Here is a 22,135-nt window from a genome sequence, read left to right on the forward strand (position 1 = left end):
CTTCTAGTAATCTTTCGTGAGTGTCTAGGGCATAAAATTTTCTCCTCAGGCAATGTAGTAACCAGCCCTATGCACATGATGCAATTATATTTCATAAAGGTTGGATATTGGGAGTACCACAAAATGACAAAGCTGCAAGAGACTTTAGGGATTATTTATTCCAACTCTCTCATTTTACAAATTAGTAAACTGAGCCTTAGAAGGATTGTGAGTTTGCCAATGTTGTATAGCTAGTATCAGAGCTAAGACTTGAACCTAGTTCTTCTGACTCCCAATGTACTGCTGCTTAATATTTGTGACAAAGGTCACATTGTTTTATTTCCAGGATCAGACTCTTCATTTCTCCCATGAGGTATGAGACCAGATGTCTGATGCCTGGAGAAAGAGCCCATTAAGGGTATAAATTTCCCCCTTTTTCTTCATTTTTTCTTCTCTAGCCTCAGGAGGAAAAGGTTCTCCACTCCTGTCTAAAGATAATCCTTCTTTTATCTCATTCCTTGTTACTTCCCCTGATTCCCACAATTATTCCCACCCTCTGTTATCTTTACTCTTTGTAATTGCATAGATTTCTTCCCTTCTACTTTGAAATATGAGCAGATTTAAGAAAACAGAAAAATAGTCAATTTCACATATCCTTGCTATACCTTCTAAGTGAAGTTGAATCTTACTCTCCAAACATTGTCAAACACAATCAAACATATGACCTTATGTTATTACTTCTATTTGTTATACATCAATGTATTCCCTTCTTAATCCTTGTAGTGTTAATGGAATAGGAAGATCTTCCCCCGCCCCACATGGAGCCCATTAAGGGAAGCTTGGTTAGGGGAGACTTGCTTGTGGGAAGGCTCATACCTTTTGCTAATTTCTAATTTGGCACTAGGTCATGAGAGTTGAGATGCCCTCTGGCTCTGAGAAGTGTATATGTACTCTGAGGTGAGGTCTTGCTTAGGGGGCTCGCTTATGAGAAGGATCTTGTGATTCCCTGGTCCAGACTCTGAGTGGCTATATGTTCAGAGCCCCCTGACTGCTCAGAGGAAACTATATAGCAATATTGCTTTGATTCAGGCAGTAGAGCCCTGTCTGTTGGTTTATATTTTACTGTTTGTATTTTCTTTGAAGTTCAGGGTGCTGACTTTTCCCCTGAACTAAGTGAATGATACATATGTTTAATTAAAGTAAGATTGTTGACCCCCTAAACAGCTATCTTTCCTAGTAAAGCAGATCTAACAACCTGAGCCAGCAGGCATCCTGGGTATGCCAGTGTGGGTGCTGTTATAATCCCCTATAATGTGATTTTTATCACTACTGTTATACTGAAACTTCTTTCTGGAAGATTATCAGTGATTTCCCTTCTTGCCAAACACAGAGGCCTTTTCTCAGTCCTCATGTCCTCTGTCCTGATACTGTTGATTCCTACTTTTCCCTTGGATTCTGTCTTGATTTTTTTGTTTCTTTCTTCCTCCATGTTCTTTTCTTTTTGCCTTTGAATATATTACCCCATCTGTACCTATGGAGGTCCATCGAGACCTTGTCCTTGACCCTTTCTCATATCTTCAACGATATTTGTGCACATAAATGCAAGATTTTCACCTCTAGTCCACCTTCCAGTTTCATATTTTCAACTATCTGAAGAATATTTCCACATGTATTTTGTCATTATCTAAAACTCAGATTATCCAGAATTGAACTAAAAAATGTCATGCCCTAGCCCAACTAACTGGCTCTGCCTTGTTTTTGTTACTAGTGGTGGCAGTTCAATTTAATAAGCACTTACTAAGCCTCTCCTACATTCAAGGTCCTGTACTTAGTGCAGACCCTGTTCCCAAAGAACGTGCTTTCTATTAGAGGGAATGTAATATGTATGCAGAACAAGTATAGCCCAATAAAAATTGTTGAGAGAGCAATAACAAGTGCAGAGAACTTGGTGCTCTCATCACATGACCCTAGATGATGTTTGGCTTCTATCAACTGATTTCTCCTCCAACTATGACCAAAAACATTCCCAGCTTCCCTCATCCCATGATTCGGGATCCACGTGTCTTGAGGTACAAATCCTCTCCTATTCCTATCTCTCCCCATGCTGTCCTTTCAATCCACTTAATTCTTGCCCTTTTATACCCCTATTTCCCTCACTCCTCTTTGCACTACACCCTCTGTAACTCTCATTGTACTCTCTAGAATCTCTGCATTAATTTTCAAAACAAATTCCCCTTCATCTCTTCAAACTACGTTGTTCCCCTATCCTTACAGTAATGGAAATCTGACTCTCCTCTAAAGACTTCGCATCTTTGTCCACACTGAGTAGAAGCATTGGGGGCTTCTTTCTTCATGCCTCCATAAACACTGGGCCACGAGGAGGAATAGACACAGTCTTGTTCCTCACTATGAATTGTGGACTGTTCCTTTTCACTACCAATCAGCAACTTCTTATGGTCACTCCATTCATCTTTATCTCAGTCCAAAGGTTCAAATAGAAATGGATCCCTGTGAGTCACATTTTGACCTAAAAATGACAAGTTAAGATTTTCAGTGTTGTATTTTATTTTTTTTTATTTTGTTTAACCTTTCCCAATTACCTTTTAATCTGATTTGGATGACACTTAGGAGTTTTGAGGACCAGGAGTTTTGCACCTCTGATCTAGTCTACCTCTTTGTCACAATCATTTGCCAACTTCCAGATCATTTTTCTTCCTTTCTTAAGTTGCTTAATCCTTGGCTCACAGTTACCCTGATTGCTCTAAGCCTTGTCTTTATGCTTAAGGATTTCTGTTAGATAATACTGAGTTTTCCTTAAACATCTTGGTTTTCCAGTTTATCAACCTCTATAAAATCCCATGACTTTCATCTTGACTCTACCTGAGCGAAACAAAGGAATGGTCTTATGTTTAATCTGACATCATCTGCAACATTTGTCTTCATGATCCAGAAATCTGAAATTCCCCTCTCCTTCTACTCATCTTTGACCCATTCTTCATTCTTACCATATCTTCCATCACCTCCACTCTTTTGGGTTCTCCTAATCCATCAAACATTCTACCTTACTTTCCTTTCCTTTATGACCTTGACTCTGTTGTTGTTGATTCTGTCTTCTCTTCCCTTTCACCAGTCACCACTCACACCAGTCACATTTTAACAAATCTCAACCCTCTCTCACTCCCACCATCTCTCTTCTCTGCTCCCATAACTTATGAAAGTCATACAACTACACCAGCAAGACTCACTACAAATTTTTATCTCACCTCTCAGTTCAGCCCGCATTGCTGCATTGAAATCCTTTTGTTCTTCCCCGATATTTTTAAATCATGCTTTGCAGAGTTACTCTTCCAAACCTTTTTCCTCTCACCTCATATCATCTATGCTACTTCCTTTCTCCACCCTCTCATTAGAGAACATCAATTCCTACTTTACTGAAGAAAATAACCCATTGCATGCTCTCTTCTCCCCATCATTATAAAAGGCAGTGAACTGAAGAGATCTAACATAAAGGTAAGTTTATAATCAGTAGAACAAAAAATCCATAGGGTACAGTGTAATTATAGCAGAGAAAGATAGGGGATGAGGGAGGGTAGAACTGGGGTGGATAGGCATATGGGTACAGGTAGGATTTTTGCCACAGCAGATTTTGATTCCATATCATGAGGGCAAATGCACCCACGCTTCCTAAATGATGGGGAACTACCTGTTGCAAAGAGCCAATCCCCCTTGTAAGTCCTACAAAGACTGCTTTGGGCCTGAATTACCACACCAGCCTTCTTGTTGATCCCTCTCTGGTCTCTCTTTCTAGTATACATTAGATCCCCAATTCCCAAATCTGTGCGGTAGTAGTGAGCTATGACCCCAGAGGGACAGGGAGGGAAATATTTTTTTTGAGGGCAACACAATGATACTTGACATCTGTCAGACACTGAGTGAACTGCTTGCTTGAGGTATGTTAGGTTCAACATTAGAACATGTTCTTTTCCTTTTGATGGTGTCCTCAAAATGTTTGAGATACATTTCTGTTTACTTATACTTTTTGGATATGCCAGTAACTTTGTGTACTTTGTTTGTGATGTCATATCTTTGCAAAGCTGTGTTTTCTGCAGTTGCTGTGGTAAAAAGCAAGTACCTTGTGAAAAGCAATGTAGAATAGGAAGTGAAAATGGCAGTGTCCATTCTGTTTCCAGGGTTTGAGAAGTTTGTGCAGTGCCCAATAGATGCATGTATCCATTAATGGGTAACTGTGATTGTTAAAGAATGAAATAAAAGATAGCATTTTTTTCTTTCTACTTAATGTGTACTACTTTTTCAAAAGGCTACTACATTGTTAGGACACAAATCCTTATTAAGTCGTTTGGCCCTAATTAATTAATAACAAGGTTTTTTTTGTGTGGTCTAGGGGTACTGTGAAAAGATTTCCAGACACAAAGGGCCAAAAAATGAATCAAGAAAGTTTAGGAACCAACCCTTACATTATATTGCTAATGTTACCCCTGTTCAAGAATGTGTATCAGTTTCCTATTGTCTTTCTGCATATAAGTCCAGTTTTGTTTTGTTCCTCTGCCTGGATTTCAAAACCCCTCATAATGTGGCCCTATCCTACCTACCTTTCGGTATAATAAGATCACAGAGCTGGAAGGGTTCTTACAGGTCATCCAGTCTAATCCCCTCCCTTTATGGATAAGGAAATGGAATCTGAGAAAGCTTAAGTGAATGGTTCAGGATCACATAGCAAGTGGCAGAAATACGGCAACCAGATGCCATCTGACTCCAAGTAGAATACTTTTGCCAATATACCATAATGCTCCAGTGATTAAAGAAATATTGGTTTTTCAATTATCTTCCCTTCCCCCATGTGAATGGAAGAGAACAAAAACTCCATTTTAAGTCCAGAATAATCTCAGAACTTCCACAACCCTTGTACATAATTCAGTCAGGTCAGTCTCTCCTTTGCCCTCTCCATAGGATGTGCTCAGCCTTATCTGGAGGGTAACAGAAGGAGTTAGTTCCTATTTTTCTACTTTCTGAAATACTCCCCATTCTTCCCTGCCCATGTTTCCTGGTCTTTTTACTCTACTCATTTCCTGTCTTTTGGGAAGTTTCCTAGGAACTATCCAGTTTAACACTTAGTTCTTCCCCATTTGTTTTACACGTTACTTTCTCTCTCCAGCTCTATATTTTAGTCTCCAGGCTATGTCAGTTTGTGTGTGTGTTTAGGAAAGATTCTCAAGGCACTAGTGTCTGCAGTGATCAGGAAAGGCCTTCTGCATAAGTTGGGATTTGACCTAATGAAATTCTAAGAGATTCTAAGAGGTAGAGGGTGAGGAGGAAGAGCATTCCAGGACTAGACAACAATTAGCACAAAGACTTGGAGATGGGTGGGTGCAGTGCCCTGGGTGAAGAATAGCAAGTGTTCCAGTCTGGCTGTATGTGGAGGGGAGAAAACTAGAAAGGTAGGAATAGTTTATAAGAACTTTACAAAACCACTTGAAATCACTCATTTAAAAAAAAACTCCATTTTGTCACTTTTCAATGTTGAGTTGTCTGATGATAATCGGTTTATAGCCACCTATGACAAGGTAACTATGTCTTCATGAAATGTAAATCATGTCAGGTCAATTAATTTTCCGTATGTGATAGTGACAAATCACATAGGAAATGGTAGGGTTTATCCTGATTTTATTAAAGTTTTTTCTAAATCATCTATGGAAATATGGTCTTAACTGTAGCACTGATAGGTAGATTAATCTAAATGGGACCAAAGAGAGAGGGTGAGCAAATTGAATAGTGTCCCTTTGGAATGTTCTTCGGTATTAAAAGAAATTGCAGTATTATTTAGTAAGTTTATTGCTGAAAGAAAATAATAAAATTCAGAATGACTGAAAATTTGGGAACTGTTTCTCAAATAAAACAGGATGAAATTCTTCTTGTATCTGTCACTGTAGTCTTAGAAATACACTATAACAATAGCAATAAACATTTTATCTACATATATATATATATATATGTATATATATATAAACACTTTCCTCAAAAGAACTCCCTGAACAGACCCAGACATCTTATCTAAGTTCACACACCTGCATTCACTAGCCAATTCAGAACTTGAGTTAGCCTCCCTGGGCCAGTCTCTGTTACTTTTGCCACACCTTCCTGCCAACTTTGTGCTCCCTTATTACACAATTAAATGGAACATAAGATAAAACCAAACAACAGATTCAGGTTAATGGTGAAGGGAGCCAGTCTGAATTAGTGAAAAGATAGAATAATTTTTAGCCTATCAAGTAAATTTACATAAATAGGTAACTGAGATAACCTGCTTCCCAAGCTGTTTTCCATAGAAGCCCATTAGTAGATAGCTGAAATGTATTTGTAATTGGCCAGATCTAGTAGGCCTCTTGGCTGATTTTCTTGTTCCATGCCTTCCTGCATTTTGGTGCCAGATTCAGCTTCCTAAAGCAACATTTCCATTACATCACTGCCAAGAAAAAGGACCTTCAGTGGATTTGTATTGTTCAGACCCAGAGTCTTCAGTCTGACATTCAGATGTCCACTTTTGATGGCCGTTGAACCATACCTTTCCCTTTCTGAGTGCTCCTTCACATGACCAAAACCTTTGATCTGGAGAATCTGATCTCCTCAGACTCTTTGTTCATTCTACTTCTCTGCCTTTATGTCATCTGTTTCACATGGAGTGATCTTCCCATTCCAAATTTTATTTTATACTTCATTTAATGAGTTCAGAGCTGATCGCCTCCAATTTTTTCTTTCTGAATAACACCATTACACAATGATCCTTCTCTTATTTAAATTTTGTCAGTACTTATGCATGGCATTTGTATCCCCTAAGATCCCTTGCAACTCTGCAAAGGTTCAGTCATTCCTCTTGAATTATATTTTCACAATTCTAAAAGCCACCTTGACTTCTCTATGTAGATGTCCAATCTGCATCTCATTCTTAGCATATTAAAGCTGCAGTTCTTATGTTCCCTGCTAAATGTCCCTGTCTCCCAAACTTCCTGTTTCTATGCTATGTTTTCTGTCTTCTCAGTAACCCAGGTTTAGAATCTCAGAATCATTCTAGACACTTCCCTTTCCCTCACCTTCCCTATCCAGTCACTTGCTAAGTCCTGTTGAGTCTATTGTCACCCATCTTATTGCCTTCTCTTTCCATAAAATCCTCATCATTTCTTTGCCTGGACTATCATGACAATAGTTTTCTAATCAATCCCCTTGTCTTCTCTACCTCCCCCACACTAATATATCATCTACATAGCTTTCAAAATAATGTTTCTAAAATACAGGTCTCATTGTGTTACTCCCTTGTTCAAAGGGCATCAGTGGCTCCCTGTGTCCTTTAGGATAATATACAGACTCCTTCTGTTGGCATCAGAGTCCTCTCTTCTCCGCTCACCTCTAGTCAACAGGCAGAGGTGCGGAGAGAGGAAATCCCGGGTATGAGAAGGAAGAAGTGAAAAAGTGTGGAGGCAGAGATGACAAGTCATCTCTAAAGAACAGTGAGGAGGCCAATGTTACTGGATCATACAGTATGTGAAGGGGAGGCAATAGAAATGTTTAGAAACAAAATGATGAACCAACTAAACTTGGATGCACCAAAGCAAAGAACTTATTAAGTCTCTTCCTTTTGTGATTATACCCAAATATAAACTGACATTATTTGGGATATCTTTATTGTTGTGATTAGTATGACTAATGAGTGATCTTTATTATAGCAATACAGTGATTTGTTGGATTCCCCTGTACCAATCAGACAAACAAAAAGCCTTATTGGAGCACATGGACAAATGTTTTACAGGATGGAGGTCTGCATCATGGGAGGGAATGTGTCTTAGAGCTTCCCTCCTGACTCTGGACTTTCTCACCTCCTTTGGAGATGCCTCTGTGGCCGGCTCCTCTGATTCATGAGTCCCTGCCCAGGGCCACCATTTCATGAACTGCCTAGACCATGCATTCTCATTTCTCTTCTCACTCCATGCCTGACTCATCCATCTTTTCTCTGGCACCTTCTTCCCCACCCCCCACCCCACCCCTTCCAACTGAGTTTTATATTTTATTTTCCCCCATTAAAATGTAAGATATCTGAATATCAAAAAGGTCTCTTTTTGATTGTATTCGAAGCACTTAACACAGTTCTGGAACATAATAAGCACTTAACACTTTATCAGTCTAATTCCAGATTGATAAAATCACAGATGCATTTGCCTATTTGTTAACAATACATTTGTTTAAGATTTTGTACTTAATGACGTTCCCTGGATCCTTACAATGCCCCTGTGAGGTATGCAGGGTGAATACCATTATTCTCATTTTGCAGATATGGAAACAGTCTGCAAGAGACCAAATGAGCTGACATTGGTCACAGGACTAGTAAGCAGTAGAGTTAGAACTGTCCTTCAGTCCAGGTCTCCTGATTCCTAGTCGAGTGTTTTTTACCATCTGTGTTTCACATTAAAGTGTTATTTCTGTTAGTACCAAAAATAGAATGCTACAAGAAAAACTTTGGAATGGTGAATTTTAAAGCATACAGTGCCACCAGGTTTTAAGGGATAATTTAAGAAACATTTTAGAGTGTCCTTTGAATGCTTGACTTTGGGGGTAATTTTTAAAGCACTTTGAGATGTTTTTGCAATACAAACTTTTAAAAACATCACTAACTCAGGTGAAACTAAAGTATAAACCCAAATCATCTAAACCTAATTTGACTTGCAAGCATGTATGGAAATAAGGATTATATGTCTCAAAGGGTTATAAAACTTGTGTAACCAGTAAAAAGGAAAATTATTGTTGTTAGCTTGTCTCATCTTGATTTAGGCCATTATGTTTAGTCACACGGACAGTGCCTTTTTTTAAAACATGAAAATGAGCTCTCTCAAAGAAGGAATATTTGCATATTTTGCATGAACTGCTCTGCTCATAAGGAGAAGGCCAAAGAAGCTTTGTTCTAAACTTGGCAAAGTTTCTGGGTGGGTTCTTTTTATTTTCTTTGTTTTATGAAATCCATAAAGTTTTTATCCTCTTAGTTTTACTCAACAGGGGAGCTGTAGCAAACGGCCTTTGACAGACTGTGGTTTCTGCATGAAGCAAGCAGAGTAGTGTGTTGGGAAAAGTGGGTAGATTGGTGTAGGCTATCTTAGCCAACCTTGCTGTTGTTAAATTATTTAGCAATTCCTTTCCACAGCATCTATTTCAAAAATAGATATTGCTTCACTCTATTTAATGAGCATTATTATTTTTCTTCCGCTACATGGAATCATGAAAATGTATAAGTAGGCTTTTTTTGTCCTTCCATCCTTCTCATTTGAAACTTCTGTAATAAATAACCCTAATCCTGCACCTGAGAGATTGAATTATCTCCTCCTTTATCATGGTACTTGTTACTTTATACGCATTTAAATGGGCTTTTAAGTAACATGTCAATAAAGAACAGAAGTATAAAAATGCCTAGAAAGAACATGTAATTGCAGTGTTTATTTTCCAAATAACAGCAGTTGATTGAAAAAGAATGGTAATCTTTCTGCTTCTATAGAGAAATATAAGTATCTTCTGGTTCAGGTTTTTTAGTAGGCTTTTTAGCATGGGTAATCTTCTGAAGAGGAAGGCTGAAAAGCAGACTTTTTGTTTCCCCCAGTGTACACCTGTTCTTTTGCACTTGATTTCAAAACACAATGTTTGACATGTAGGATGAAAAGTTTTCAGGAATACAGAAGTAAAACTGAAAAGTGAGTCTAAAAAGAGAAGTGAATTAAATAATTAAGTAGTAAGTGTGCCATTTTCATTGTAGTTACTACATTTAAACTCATTCCTTCTGCTCACAAAAATCTAACAAGATAGCTGCCATCTAGTCAGATAGCCCTCTTTACCCTTCTGCTCCAGATTGATCCAAGTTTTTGAAATGTGGTTTTGAAGAAATAATGATTCAATTAGATTTATTTATATTTTTTAAATGTTGTCATGCCTCTAAATGGAAACTTTAGAACTTATTCTCATAAGATTGGAATGCTATCTAATTCATATCTAGTTTTGAGGAATATGAGAGAGCGTTCTAATAATGATTTTTTAAAAATGTTTTCTTCCTTCAGTTGTACTTTAAATGAGACACCAGTATATCTGCATATGACTGTAGGTGGTAACCGATTTGGGTTTTAGGTTTTTTTGCTTGTTTTTAGATCATACAAACAAGAAGAAAATTTTTTAAAAATCAAAAGTGCACAGATTTCATGTTCATGAGATCTCTTTCTCAGAGTTTTATGTTTTAAAAGTCATTTACTAATTTGTTTCAAGTAAGGACTTTGAAAGTAAAGTATGTATAAGATAACTTAGCTAAAGGGCATATCACAACCATTGTATGTACATCAAAAAAAGGAATGTTTTAAAAGATATTTGCCTTTCATTGAAGAGCCCTCAGGGATCATATAGTCCATCATCTCCTTTTAGAGAGAAGGCAATTGAGGAAGTATTCAAGGGTCACACAGCAGCACATATCAGAGCTGGGATTCCCAGCTGTCTCTTCTGACTCCAAATCCAACATTCTTCATTATGCTATACTGCTTATTTGTTTGTTTTTTTTTAATAAGTGACTGAAAATTGCTCATACTAATTAACATATGAAGGAAAGACTATTTTGATGATTCTTAGTTTACGAATAGCATTGTGGCAATAAGGAATGAATATAATCTAAAAATAGTAAAAAAAAATTTAAGTAGATCCATTTTAAAATAGATTAAATAGCTCTATAAACTTAATGAACTAAATAATGAATTATTTGGTAACTTATGAACAATGAGCAAAGTGGATCATCCCTTAAGGGAAATGCAAAGCATTCTATAGTAGACACTTAAAAATAAATCAATCGTTATTAATGAATTATTTTAATTTTTCTACAAATAAGCACAGTGTTGATGTTTTTTACATCTTTTTCAGTTTTAAATACAGTAGTTTTCACAGGCTAAAACATCGTATTTCCTCATGAAAACCTAAAAGTGCACTATTTCGTATGTTGTTTTTAATGGTCTGTTAAGGAAGGAGTTTTGTAATTATTACTATATTGTCAAAGAATCTATGTAACAACCAAGGTAATAGGGTATTATTATCTATTAGGTATTTACTACATAGTCTTTAACATAAGTCCATGTTATTTTGGTAAAATCTTGCACAAATGTGAGTTTGAATGCTTATTTTGCTTAATGGAAAATATATTAATTCTCCCAGTTGCAAACACTCATTTTTTCTTCATGCTGGTCCAACTTCCAATTAGCCATTTTACTTTTAACCCTGGATTTAGCAAGGCTCTGTGATGAGCAGACTTTGTTTTAATAAATAGTGAAGCTTTACTTTGGTTTAATTATATTTCCACTGCTGCTCCTTCCCTCCCTTAGCAAAGTGGTGCACATATATCTACATACATATATACAGAGAGAGAGATCATTCTGTTGCAAGCCATAAGTTGTTCATAATTTTGAACCCTCAAAACTTCTGTTCAAAGAGCAAGTAGGCTATTTAATTGATCATTTGAGCTAGTAGCACCTGTCTGACCTTCCTCGAGTCCCAGTCTGTGTATCGTACAGTAACTAAATATTTCGCATCCAGTTTTTGCATCAGTAACCCAGGAAATTACACTTAGTTTCTGATTTGCCTTTCCTATTACAGGCCAGCTCAAATCTCTTGCTTCCTGCTCCATCATTGTTTTCACCACACTCTAAGTTCAGACTGTCAAATAAGATGGGCACTCATCTGATTCCTCAGCATCCTTTTACTACTCAGAGTGGTAAGCCTTTTTCTTATTTTGGTCATTTCTTTTAGTGTTCAGGTATTTTATCGGCTAGTGGTGAATATTTTTACTTATCCTCACTAAAAGAAAAAGACTTATTTTTACAGTACTATAGTGGTCAAGTTTTAGTTACTACTTTAGTTGATATAATGAATAGAGTAGATCCCTGAATTCTAATGTCTTTTTTCCCTTCCATTCGAAATTATTGTTATTTTAACTACAAATTCTAGGTAAATTTAGCCACTGGTACTCTTAAATTATTTTAGTTGTGTATAATATTTTAATAAAAACAAAAAACAAATTATGGATGCATATAAACTTTATCTATTTGAATAACAGTTATTTAACTACCTTGCACGCTTAAAAAAAAAAAGCAAAACGCAGTTTTACAGAAAGGGGCTAAAATCTATACAAGTGTGTCCAGATTGAAATATATTGACCAGTTAGCAAAATATGCAACAAAAAAAAAGAAAAGAAAGCTAATTAAGAAAATCTAAACTAATCAGTCATTAAGTTGAGAAATATGTCTTGCAAATTATTTTTATGTTGAATAAGGCTTTCAAAAAAAAGCAAAGAATAAAGCATCAGGGTGAAATATTTGTTTTCAGTATTGTGATTTGACTTACTTTCTGCCTCTCATTTTTTATGATTATATAGCACTATGTTCTTCTCCTTTGTTAAATGGACCTTTTCAGGGAGACCCCTTCAAAAGCTAAATCAATAACATCTGGGAATAATCAGGATTTTAGTTTAGTTTTTCGGCATCTTTTTGGCAACTAGTAAATGATAAAGAAAAAACAATATCCCTTGCCTAATGTAATTTTCCTTACTTAGTCATGAAAGTATTGCCTTGATGGGAATTGTATAAACAGTATCACTTTTCTACTGTTGAAGAAAAAAAAAGTAGTTTCTATAAATTCCGACTGTACTGGTTTGGTTAGTTTTATAGGATATTGGTCTATGTATCTAAAATTAAGTGTTTTCTTTTAAAAATTCTGATACTGTATCTATTTACATTTTTCATATGCCAAAAATTTATAATAAGTTTATATTTTATTCTATAGCATGGGGGAACCATTGGAAGGTTCTTAGGATTGGGAACCTGTCACCTAGTAGGCACCTAATAAATGTTTATTGATTGATTGATTGTGTCATGTTCAAAGTATATTTTTTTAAAACTAACCTGTCAGCAAATACAGTATTCTGTTAAAGAGAGTGGAAGCTTAAAACACTTAGAATGCTCTTCAAGTATGATGTAATTAGGTCCTGGAATAGGATTGTGGTGCTAGAAATTAAAAAAAAAATGTTGAGTACTAGAAAAGATCCAAAATAAGAATCAATAGAATTTGATCATTTATTGAATATAGGAGAGTAATAGGAGTGAAGGATGAGCAGGAGACAGAGAGGTTCAGTGGAAAAACCACAGATTCTGGATCCAGAAGACCTAGGTTCATATCCCACCTTTGGTGCTTACTACCTGTATGACTTTCAACAAATTTCCTAACTTTCCTGGGCTTCAGTTTCATTTGTAAAATGAGGGAGTTGGATTAGACGCCCTCCAAGGTCCCTTTTAGTTCTAAGTCAATGATAAGTCAATGATATTTTGATTCTAAGATTTCAGTCTTGATTGACTCTAGGCAAAAAAAACAAAACAAAACAAAAAAAAAAACCATGTACCTTGGCAGAAAGAGGAGATTCTGAAGGAGAGTTCACTTATTAAGGTTCCCAGAGGTCTTATTTTTAAAGCTGTATGACATTTTGAAACCCAACTTTTAAGTGTTAACAGAAATGTTAAATGTACTTACATGTGTGGTTTTGACTGATATCAAGTACTTACAGTCATGGATATGTACTATTTGTTTCCTCTTTTAATTGGAGTAAAAAATAATATGAAGCCCAGTAATTGTGCACATAAACACCCAATCCTGTAGATGTCGATTGAAATTCAGTACCAGGGCTTTATTTATCAATAAATGATCACATGTGATAATATTTGTAAAGCACTAAGCACAGTGCCTGACACATTGTAGGTGCTTAATAGATACTTATTCCCTTCCCCACTTCCTTATTTACATGAGCACGTAACCCAAAGAGCAAATAGTGTTGATAAATCTCAAACGCGATGCATTTTCTTGATCATTTCTTTAAATATATCAATAGAGCAAACAAAAAAATCAAGTTCCTTGAAGATTACTATAAAGAGATTTTAGGATTCATACCTGTTTCATCTTTTGTGATCTTCCCTATCTCTTTCAGTTGAGCACTTTCTCCCTAGCTATAGTTGTGAACAGTACCTGATTTCATTTTCTTCTGTTGACAGAACAGTGAATAGTTCTAGCCATTCTTGAAAGGAGTTTGGATTATTCATGAAAGCAACATGACCAAAATGTCTGTAGACTTTGATTCAGAGAGCTCACTGCTTAGGTAAATACCCAAAGGATGCCAAAATAGAAACAGAGGTTCCATATTTCCAAAATATTCAACGTATTACTTATTTGTTCAGAAAAACTAGAAACGAATGGAAAATGACTAAGCAAATTGTGGTATATGAGCATTATTTATGTGATAGTACTCTGCTATAAAAAAGAATAAAAATATTTATAAACTCATACAGAATGGCTCAAACCAAAAACCAGGAAAAAATATACATACTACAAAAATGTCAATAGAACAACAAAAAGAGAGACTTAATGCTATGTAATTCTAATGATAGGGCTTGGCCCTAGAGGAGATTTAATAAAATATACCTCACTTCCTTCATTGCCAAAGTGTGGGAATATGGGGATGGATATTATAAATACTGTCATTAATTGTTGAATCAGTTAGCTTTTCTGAGAAGGTGCTTTTTTCCCCTCTTTTTTATTTTCGTTGTATAGAATTACTCCTTGGGTTGAATACCCATGAACTTGGTAAAAAAAAAAAAAACCAAAGCATGTAAATAGGACTTTGGTGTCAAGATCCCTTACCTTAGACACAGCTACATTAGACAGGCTAGTGAATGGCTTAGAAAGTACCATGAAAATGCAGATTTATCATCACCTAAGTCTCTGTTATTCTTTGTATCTATAGTTTAGCCAGCTTAACTCTCGTCCTAAAACACAAGACTTCCTCTGAGATCCACAAAGCGTAGAGGGGCACAGATACACAAAAGAATCCACCAAAGCTTCACTTCTGTTTCCTTTGCCCTTCTTCCTTCAGACTAAGAGCTATGGCACTGCAGCATAGACTACCTCAGCTACTAGCCCAAAGATGGACCCAGCTACCCCTCGCCTCCAACTTCCATAGGTTTCCTACAGTTAGCCTTAGAGTGGGAGAGTATCAGATACCCTCGTTAGGGCTGTAATAACAGCTCTAGACTTTCTGCCCCATAGATCGACTCTCCTCTCTGTGTGATTATATTAACGTTCAGTCCTTTGTTGATGCCACCATACTAATAATGGTAGATTGTCGGAAGAGACTTAAGGAAGTAAGAATTATGCAATTCTCAAACCAGCTCTAAACGTGATTATAACTCTTGGTTCTTTTAACATGGAATATTTATGCAATGACCAATGAAAGCCTTTTAGAATGCAGTTACCTCCACATCATGATGAAACACTAGAGAGAGACTTGAGTCAGTAAATAAGCATTTATTAAAGTACTACTGTGTGCCAGGTACTGTGCTAGTACTAGATATAAATTATTCTTTATCAAGGTTCTTAAAAAATTCATCTACATTTCATGACTGTGTTTCTTTTCCTCTCTTTTTTCCCTTTTTTTATTACATTAATACATATTTATGAAATAAAACAAGCATTTCCATAACAGAATAATAAAAAAGGTGATTGTACATGAAACCGCAAATCTGCTATGCACAACTTGCCGTTCCTTTCCAATACACAACAAAAGTATCATGTAAATCTATTTTTTCCCTTTTTTTTCCTACCCTCTTCCCACCCTGCTCTGGAGAAGGCTACCTAATACCTCTCACTTTTAAACCCTTGGTAATCTAGCTTCTGACCTTATCATTTGGACCCACTGAAATAAAACCCCAAAGGTTCTAGTGGTCTCCTGTTTGCTAAAACTAATGGCTTTTTCTGAAAAAAATTCTCAACCTCTTGACCTTTGTTGACCTCTTGACCTCTTGACCACCATCTCCCCCTAGAGACTCTCTCGTTAGTTTTCTGATGCTTTTCCCTCTTGGTTCTCCTCTTGCCTTCTTGTGCGTTCCTTCTGCATCTACACTCTCACTTGGGGAATTTCGTGAGCTCCTACAGATTCAATTATCATCTCTAAAATGTCCATCGTAGGGCACAGCTGTCTGAATTAGTGACTGCCATTCGATTTTAATATTTCGTGAAGATGAGAAAATAGACACATGGGACAATAGTTACTGATGTCTTCTTCATTGCCTTTAAAAAAAAATAGTACTGTCATTGCTTCCGTTCTTTTAGAATCTTCTCCCCTATACCTTTTTAGGTTCCCTTTATATGTTGTCTTCCTTTACTAGAATGTAAGTTCCTTGAGGGCAGAGACTTTCTATATTGCTTATATTTGTCAAGTCAACAAGTATTTATTAAGAAGCTTGCTGTGTTCCATGCACTTGTGCTAAATAGTGAGGTGGTGGGTTGGTTGCCCTGCATTCTCGAAGAGGGCCAAAATGACATCACTGTGCTTGATTCAATGTGTCCGACTGTGGCTGATCAGACCAGCATGAGCTCGGAATGCTCTACCACGGGTCGGGCACAAATAGTCCATGTGAACATTTGGGGCGGATACTCCAAACTTGCGCATCCTGCATTTCCTTTGTGCTGTTTCAATTGTGCTTTGCTCATAGAGCACAGCACCTTCTGTCATGTGGGAATGCCATGCTGAGCGGTTCTGTGCCAGTGTCTCCCATGTCACACAGTCAATTCCAGAGTTCTTTAGAGAGACCTTGAGAGTGTCCTTGTATCACTTCTTCTGACCACCCTGTGAACGCTTGCTCTGTGTGAGTTCTCCAGAAAATTGTGTTTTGGCAAGCATATGTTTTGCTTTCGAACAAAGTGACCAGGCCATCGGAGTTGTGCTCTCTGCAGCAGAGTTTGAATACTTGGCAGTTTAGTTCGAGTAAGGACCTCAGTGTCTGGTATCTTATCCTGCCAGGTGATCTTCAGAATCTTCCTAAGACAATTCAAATACACATATACAAATACAGGTAGTACCTGCTCTCAAGAGAGCTTACAGTCTAATGAAAGAGGGCAACACATAAAAGGAACCTGAAAAGATATATGGAGAAGGTTGGGGGCGGGGGTGGGGGGTGAGGTGTGGTTTCCTGCTGGAGATAGAAATGAAGATACCCAACATGGAGCATTGTAAAGAAAGTCTAGGAGAGTCAGGAATACCTCCAGGAAGAGGAATGAAGATGTGGCTGACCTGGGCCTCTTCCTTCAAATAAAAGTTGTAGGAGGAACTAGCCAGTAAGAGGGAGAGGTTGCAGGGGTGGGAGGGGAAAGGGTACTTGCGTTGTGTGAAATTCAGGGTTGGAGTGAACCTCCAGGTTGAAATGATTTTTTCTGTAGGTTGTTTTGATCTTCCTCCACTAGACGACTTCTTCAGCAGGTTTTGTCCTGTTGTAAAAAAGCTGGAGAACTCTTCTAAGGGTTTGTTGGTGTTCTGGCATGGGCACTACTCTTGTGATGACCCACAGGTATTGAGAGAGGCATTTACCATCTTTGCCCCTTCCTGTAATTGTGTTTTTAGCTAAAGAATAAGGCACTGATGGAGAGCTCCTCAGTGTCGGGATTCATCGGATATTGGTCTTTTGAGGCTTAAAGAGCTAAGTGATCTCCACATGTCAACAGAAGGAGAGCAACTTTTAAGTTATCCCTTCAGAGACTTTGTTCTATAAAAAGTGAAAAGGTGGGAAAATAAAGAAGACGGGACAGAAAAGAAAGAAAATATTCCATGAACTGCTATCTGGTTTTTCTCCTGTTTGAGATAAATAGAGGTACAAGGGAGCAGTGCTAATAAAGAAACTCCAGTCTGCTGTTCGATGCAACATACACTTTCCAACATAGGAAGCTTTGTGACCTCCAGTGGAGTCAGGGTATTCATCAAAACTGGGGGAATTTGCATTCCCAGTGCTTAGCACTGTGCCTGGCACATAGTAAGCTCTTAATAAAGGCTTGTAGACTTTTGTTTCTATCTGCAGCTCTCACTGGATGATCAGTCTGGCAGTCACCCCAAAATCTTTCTGCATATTCTTTTTCTCCTCTGTGACTTTTTCACTGTTTTGTGAAATAATATAACTCATAATCTTCTTTCCTTATCCTCAAATGATGTTTTGCAAATAAGTCTGTGCTCTAAATTACTATTGCCCCTGGCTACTGTATCTCTCACCTCAGCAGGGAGAGCAAGTTTTTCTAGCTAGAATGTTCTCTTTACAACTTCTGACTCACACATACAAACTTGTGTACACACACACATGTGCACAGACATGTGCACACCCATACCACACACACATACATACACAATATACATACTTTAAACATCAGAATCATTGACTGAGCCAATGCTTTTACTTTTGTCCATTTCCCATTGGTGGTGGCTTCTTTAAATAAGTTTTGTTGGAGCTGTTATAGTTAGATGCAGTGCCTTCTCATTTTAGTCTTCAGCTTTGGTACTGATTTGGAGTACATCTCTAACCAGTTGATAATCTGGCTGTTCGTAGACACCTTAATAAGAAATGATGTCTTTCTTCACTGAAAACTAGTTACTTTCTGTGAAGGTACACTCGGTTTCACTCTGATCAGTTTTGTAACCAACCACCATTCCAGCGCACTGATAATGAAACCTACGACCTAACAGAGAGCCGATGGACTTAAGATGCAGAATGAGACATACCTTTTTTGGACATGGCCAGTGTGTGAATTTGTTTTGCTTATATTTGTTGCAAGGATTTTCTTTTTCTTTTCTTTTGCCTATTGTGGGTAGAAATGTAAGGGAGAGAAAAATAAATGCTTGTTAAGTGAAAAATATAGCCAGTTTCACTTTATTTTATAAAGCCCTTGAATGTTTGTCATGTGCAGAGTGACTTCTGATTTTTTATTGAAGAACAGATCTAACCTGTACAACCATGAGACTTCTAAGTGGTCCACATGTCTTTGGCCTCATTTTCTCTTTGTCCTGAACCATATTTTTCGATATGATTTCTGCCCTTGCTTCTTGTACGCACCATTTTATTGAAGTCACTTTATATCCAGGTGAATGTTGACTTGTTTTGCAATATCTTGGCAATTTCTTCATAGGATTTCACTTCTTCATTCTCAGCAATAGACTCTGCCACATAAGCTGCAGTTTTCTTCACAGTGGTCTGTTTGCTTTTGCTCTTTGTTGTTGGGGGTATTTTTTTCTTTGCCAAATGTCCTTTTAAAGAAAATTATTATGAACTTGAAAAACATCAACAAGCATGAACATTTACATATACAAAGAACATTTTTTAAAAAGATCGTATTTGAAACTACTTCATTTTGGGACTCTCCAAAATTGTTATTTTAGAATAGGAGGGGACTACACAGGATTGAGAGTACTATCATCTTTTTCATGTTTTGCTGTAGCCAAAAAACTTAGCACACAGTGCCTCCTTTTCTGTATATAATCTGCTCCTCAGACAGAATTTCAGACATAATCAAAAGCTTTTTTAATTTCATAGAATATGTCAGAGTTTATGCTTTGCTTATATAGCCTTCAAAAATCCAGAGCCTCCATTTCAATTGAAGCATCATAGTAGCATTTGGGTAATGCTTGCATGTATTAAATATGTAGAACCAAATATGTTTCCATGGCAACATAATGGGCTCAAATTGTAACCACCTAAAAGGAAGGGATTATGTGTGGTTTTGTGACCATCTTTGTAAGTACCTAGCAGTTAAATTTTTTCTTTGTCATATAAGTCAGAGAATCATCAGAATAGTAATGGTATTTACAGCTCATAATATACTTGTACTTTTTGCTCTCTTATATCCAAAACACTGTTAGTATTCGTAAGTAGTCCACTATAATAGTGCAACAAGTTGGCCTTATGATTTTGAGATAGAATTGATGAGCAACTTAACGATTTATTAATAAAAATTATATTTTCCAACAGGACACTTTCCAGGAAGTCAAAAAAATTAGTTGAAATACCAAATACCATTAACTATATCAAATGTACTAGAAGATATCATGTATATATTGGGATTGCTACTCTCTCTCACCCCCCACATCAAGTCTGTTCCCAAGACCTGTTTATTTTACCTTTTAGCATCTGTTGATTGGGCCCCCTTCCCTCCTCTGACACTGCTACTACACTGGTGCAGGCCCTTGTCACCTCACACCTGGACTATTACAAAAGACTGCTGTTTGCTCTGCTGGTTACAAGGCTCTCTCTGTTCCAGTCCAAATTCACATTGCCTGACAAAGTGATTACCCTAAAGCTCAAGTCAAACTATGTCACGCACCCCTTATGTATATTCCAGTGATTCCCTGTCACCTAACAAATCAAATAGAAAATCCTGTTTTGTGTGGACAGCACTTCATAATCAGCCTTTGCTCTGCCGTTCTAGTCTTCTTACACCATATCCTCCACAAAAGGAAGCTGAAAAGAGGGGAGGGGGAAACTCCACACAGGGGCACAGTTAATAGTCCTCGACAGAGCGAAATCCAAAGATGTCCATAAGCAGTCTAGCTGTTGGAAAATTGGGAGACCATTCCAGGGTCCCTCCTTGTGAAGTTTTTAGAGCTCATGGCTCCAAATAGCTAATAGATTACACATCACAAATTCTCTATTTGCACTTTTTATTTGACCCAAAAAATAATAATAAAGAATTTATATTATTTGCTTTGTATTCCACTTTGTATTCACATGCTATAGTAACAGGTTCTAAAGTTTGGCTTCCATTTAGGTTAAATCAGGCACATAATATTCATTTAATAAATTCTTACTGAATGATAGACAGAAAACTGAAGGAACAATTAGATGAAAAAGTGTCTGCTTCTGTGAGTTAATGCAAATTTAACCCTAAAGTGACCTGCTCTAGTTTTGTAGCTCTTTGTCAGGGGAAGAAGAGAGAGAAAAACAGTTTACATGATCGATGGATGCAGATACAAATAAAAAGAGATTCACTGCCCTTAAGGAGCTTACAGTCTAACAGGGAGGAAGAAAACACACAAAGGGAAGCTGAAAAGAGGAGAGAGAGAAACTGGGCATAGGGACATGACTGAAAAGTCCAAAGACATCCAAAAGCAGTGCAGCTGGTAGAAAATTGGGAGAAAAATGAAGGTTTTAAAACTTGTAGCTCCAAATATCTAACATCTCAGATTATACACCACAAGTTCACTTTTGCATTATTCATCTGACCATTCAAACTATAGGTCAGATTTGTCAGTGAAACATTCTGTTTATCGAGGCATTTGATGGGTTCCAGCAAAAAAGTTTGAATCAAGCATTTTTCAGTGACAGTTTGTTCTTTGTTATTATTAGGTGATTAACCAAAGTAGCTTTTACTCTTTCAGATGTTAAATGAGATCAGAAAAACATGAAGACCAACTTTTTTTCTCTATTTATATACAGCATAAATGATAAGAATCAGATGGATCTTTCAAATTAAGAGTTTTGTCAGTCCTTATTCTTTTTAGAACTTAGTTTTCTTTTGTTTTTTAGTTTATAAAGATTGAATGAAAAACATTTTGACAGTGTCATAGCTGAAAAATAAAATGGAATAAGAATAACAATTTCCATTGGAAATGTTCAGATATCCTTATATAACCCATCTTAGAAGTTAGATTACATCTGGCCTGGAAAACATGATGGTTCTTGTGTTTTAAGGGGAAAAAAAACTTTGGCAAAAATGAGAACAATTAGATAGACTCTCAATAAACACAGCTGATAGTGAAAGGGGGTTTCCATTTTAAGTAAAGTAAAACTAGCTTCAAAGAACTCTTTCAGTCTCATCCTGTCTGAAAAGACTGGCACAACTATCTGGTGTCATTATAAGCCTTGCATTCAATTAGATAGACTTTAAACTATCATTTTTTAAAGAAAATTCTATCAAATTATTATGATTTAAAATGTTACCTTCTGTTGATAAGAAAAAAGAAAGTGATTCATCATCGGACATTTTCTGTATATGCAAGGAAAGTTGCAAAATATGATTTTCCATAGGTTTAATTAACTTTTGGATTGATTACCTTTAATTATCTATTTTAATAATCAACTCAAGTTGCAATGAAGTAGTAATTCTTATGTTTTATCTGTACCAAGAGTATATACTAAAGAGGTTTTTATTATGTGCTTTTAAAATAATTTTGTTTATTTTAAAGGAAGTCAGTGGTTAAATATGATTTGTGTAAAAAATGCCCGAAGTC

General features: G+C 36.7%; 1 protein-coding gene across 1 annotated transcript in view; it reads left to right on the forward strand.

Moving 5' to 3' along the window:
- Nucleotides 1-22,135, forward strand: part of AHI1 (Abelson helper integration site 1) — a 241,425-nt gene that overhangs the window by 98,919 nt on the left and 120,371 nt on the right. The window contains exon 18 of the mRNA XM_036765884.1: nucleotides 11,650-11,767. Within this exon, the coding sequence (XP_036621779.1) occupies nucleotides 11,650-11,767 (118 nt within the window). The remainder of the gene's footprint in view (nucleotides 1-11,649; nucleotides 11,768-22,135) is intronic.

The sequence above is a fragment of the Trichosurus vulpecula genome, chromosome 7 (assembly GCF_011100635.1).
Source record: "Trichosurus vulpecula isolate mTriVul1 chromosome 7, mTriVul1.pri, whole genome shotgun sequence".
Classification (NCBI taxonomy): domain Eukaryota; kingdom Metazoa; phylum Chordata; class Mammalia; order Diprotodontia; family Phalangeridae; genus Trichosurus; species Trichosurus vulpecula.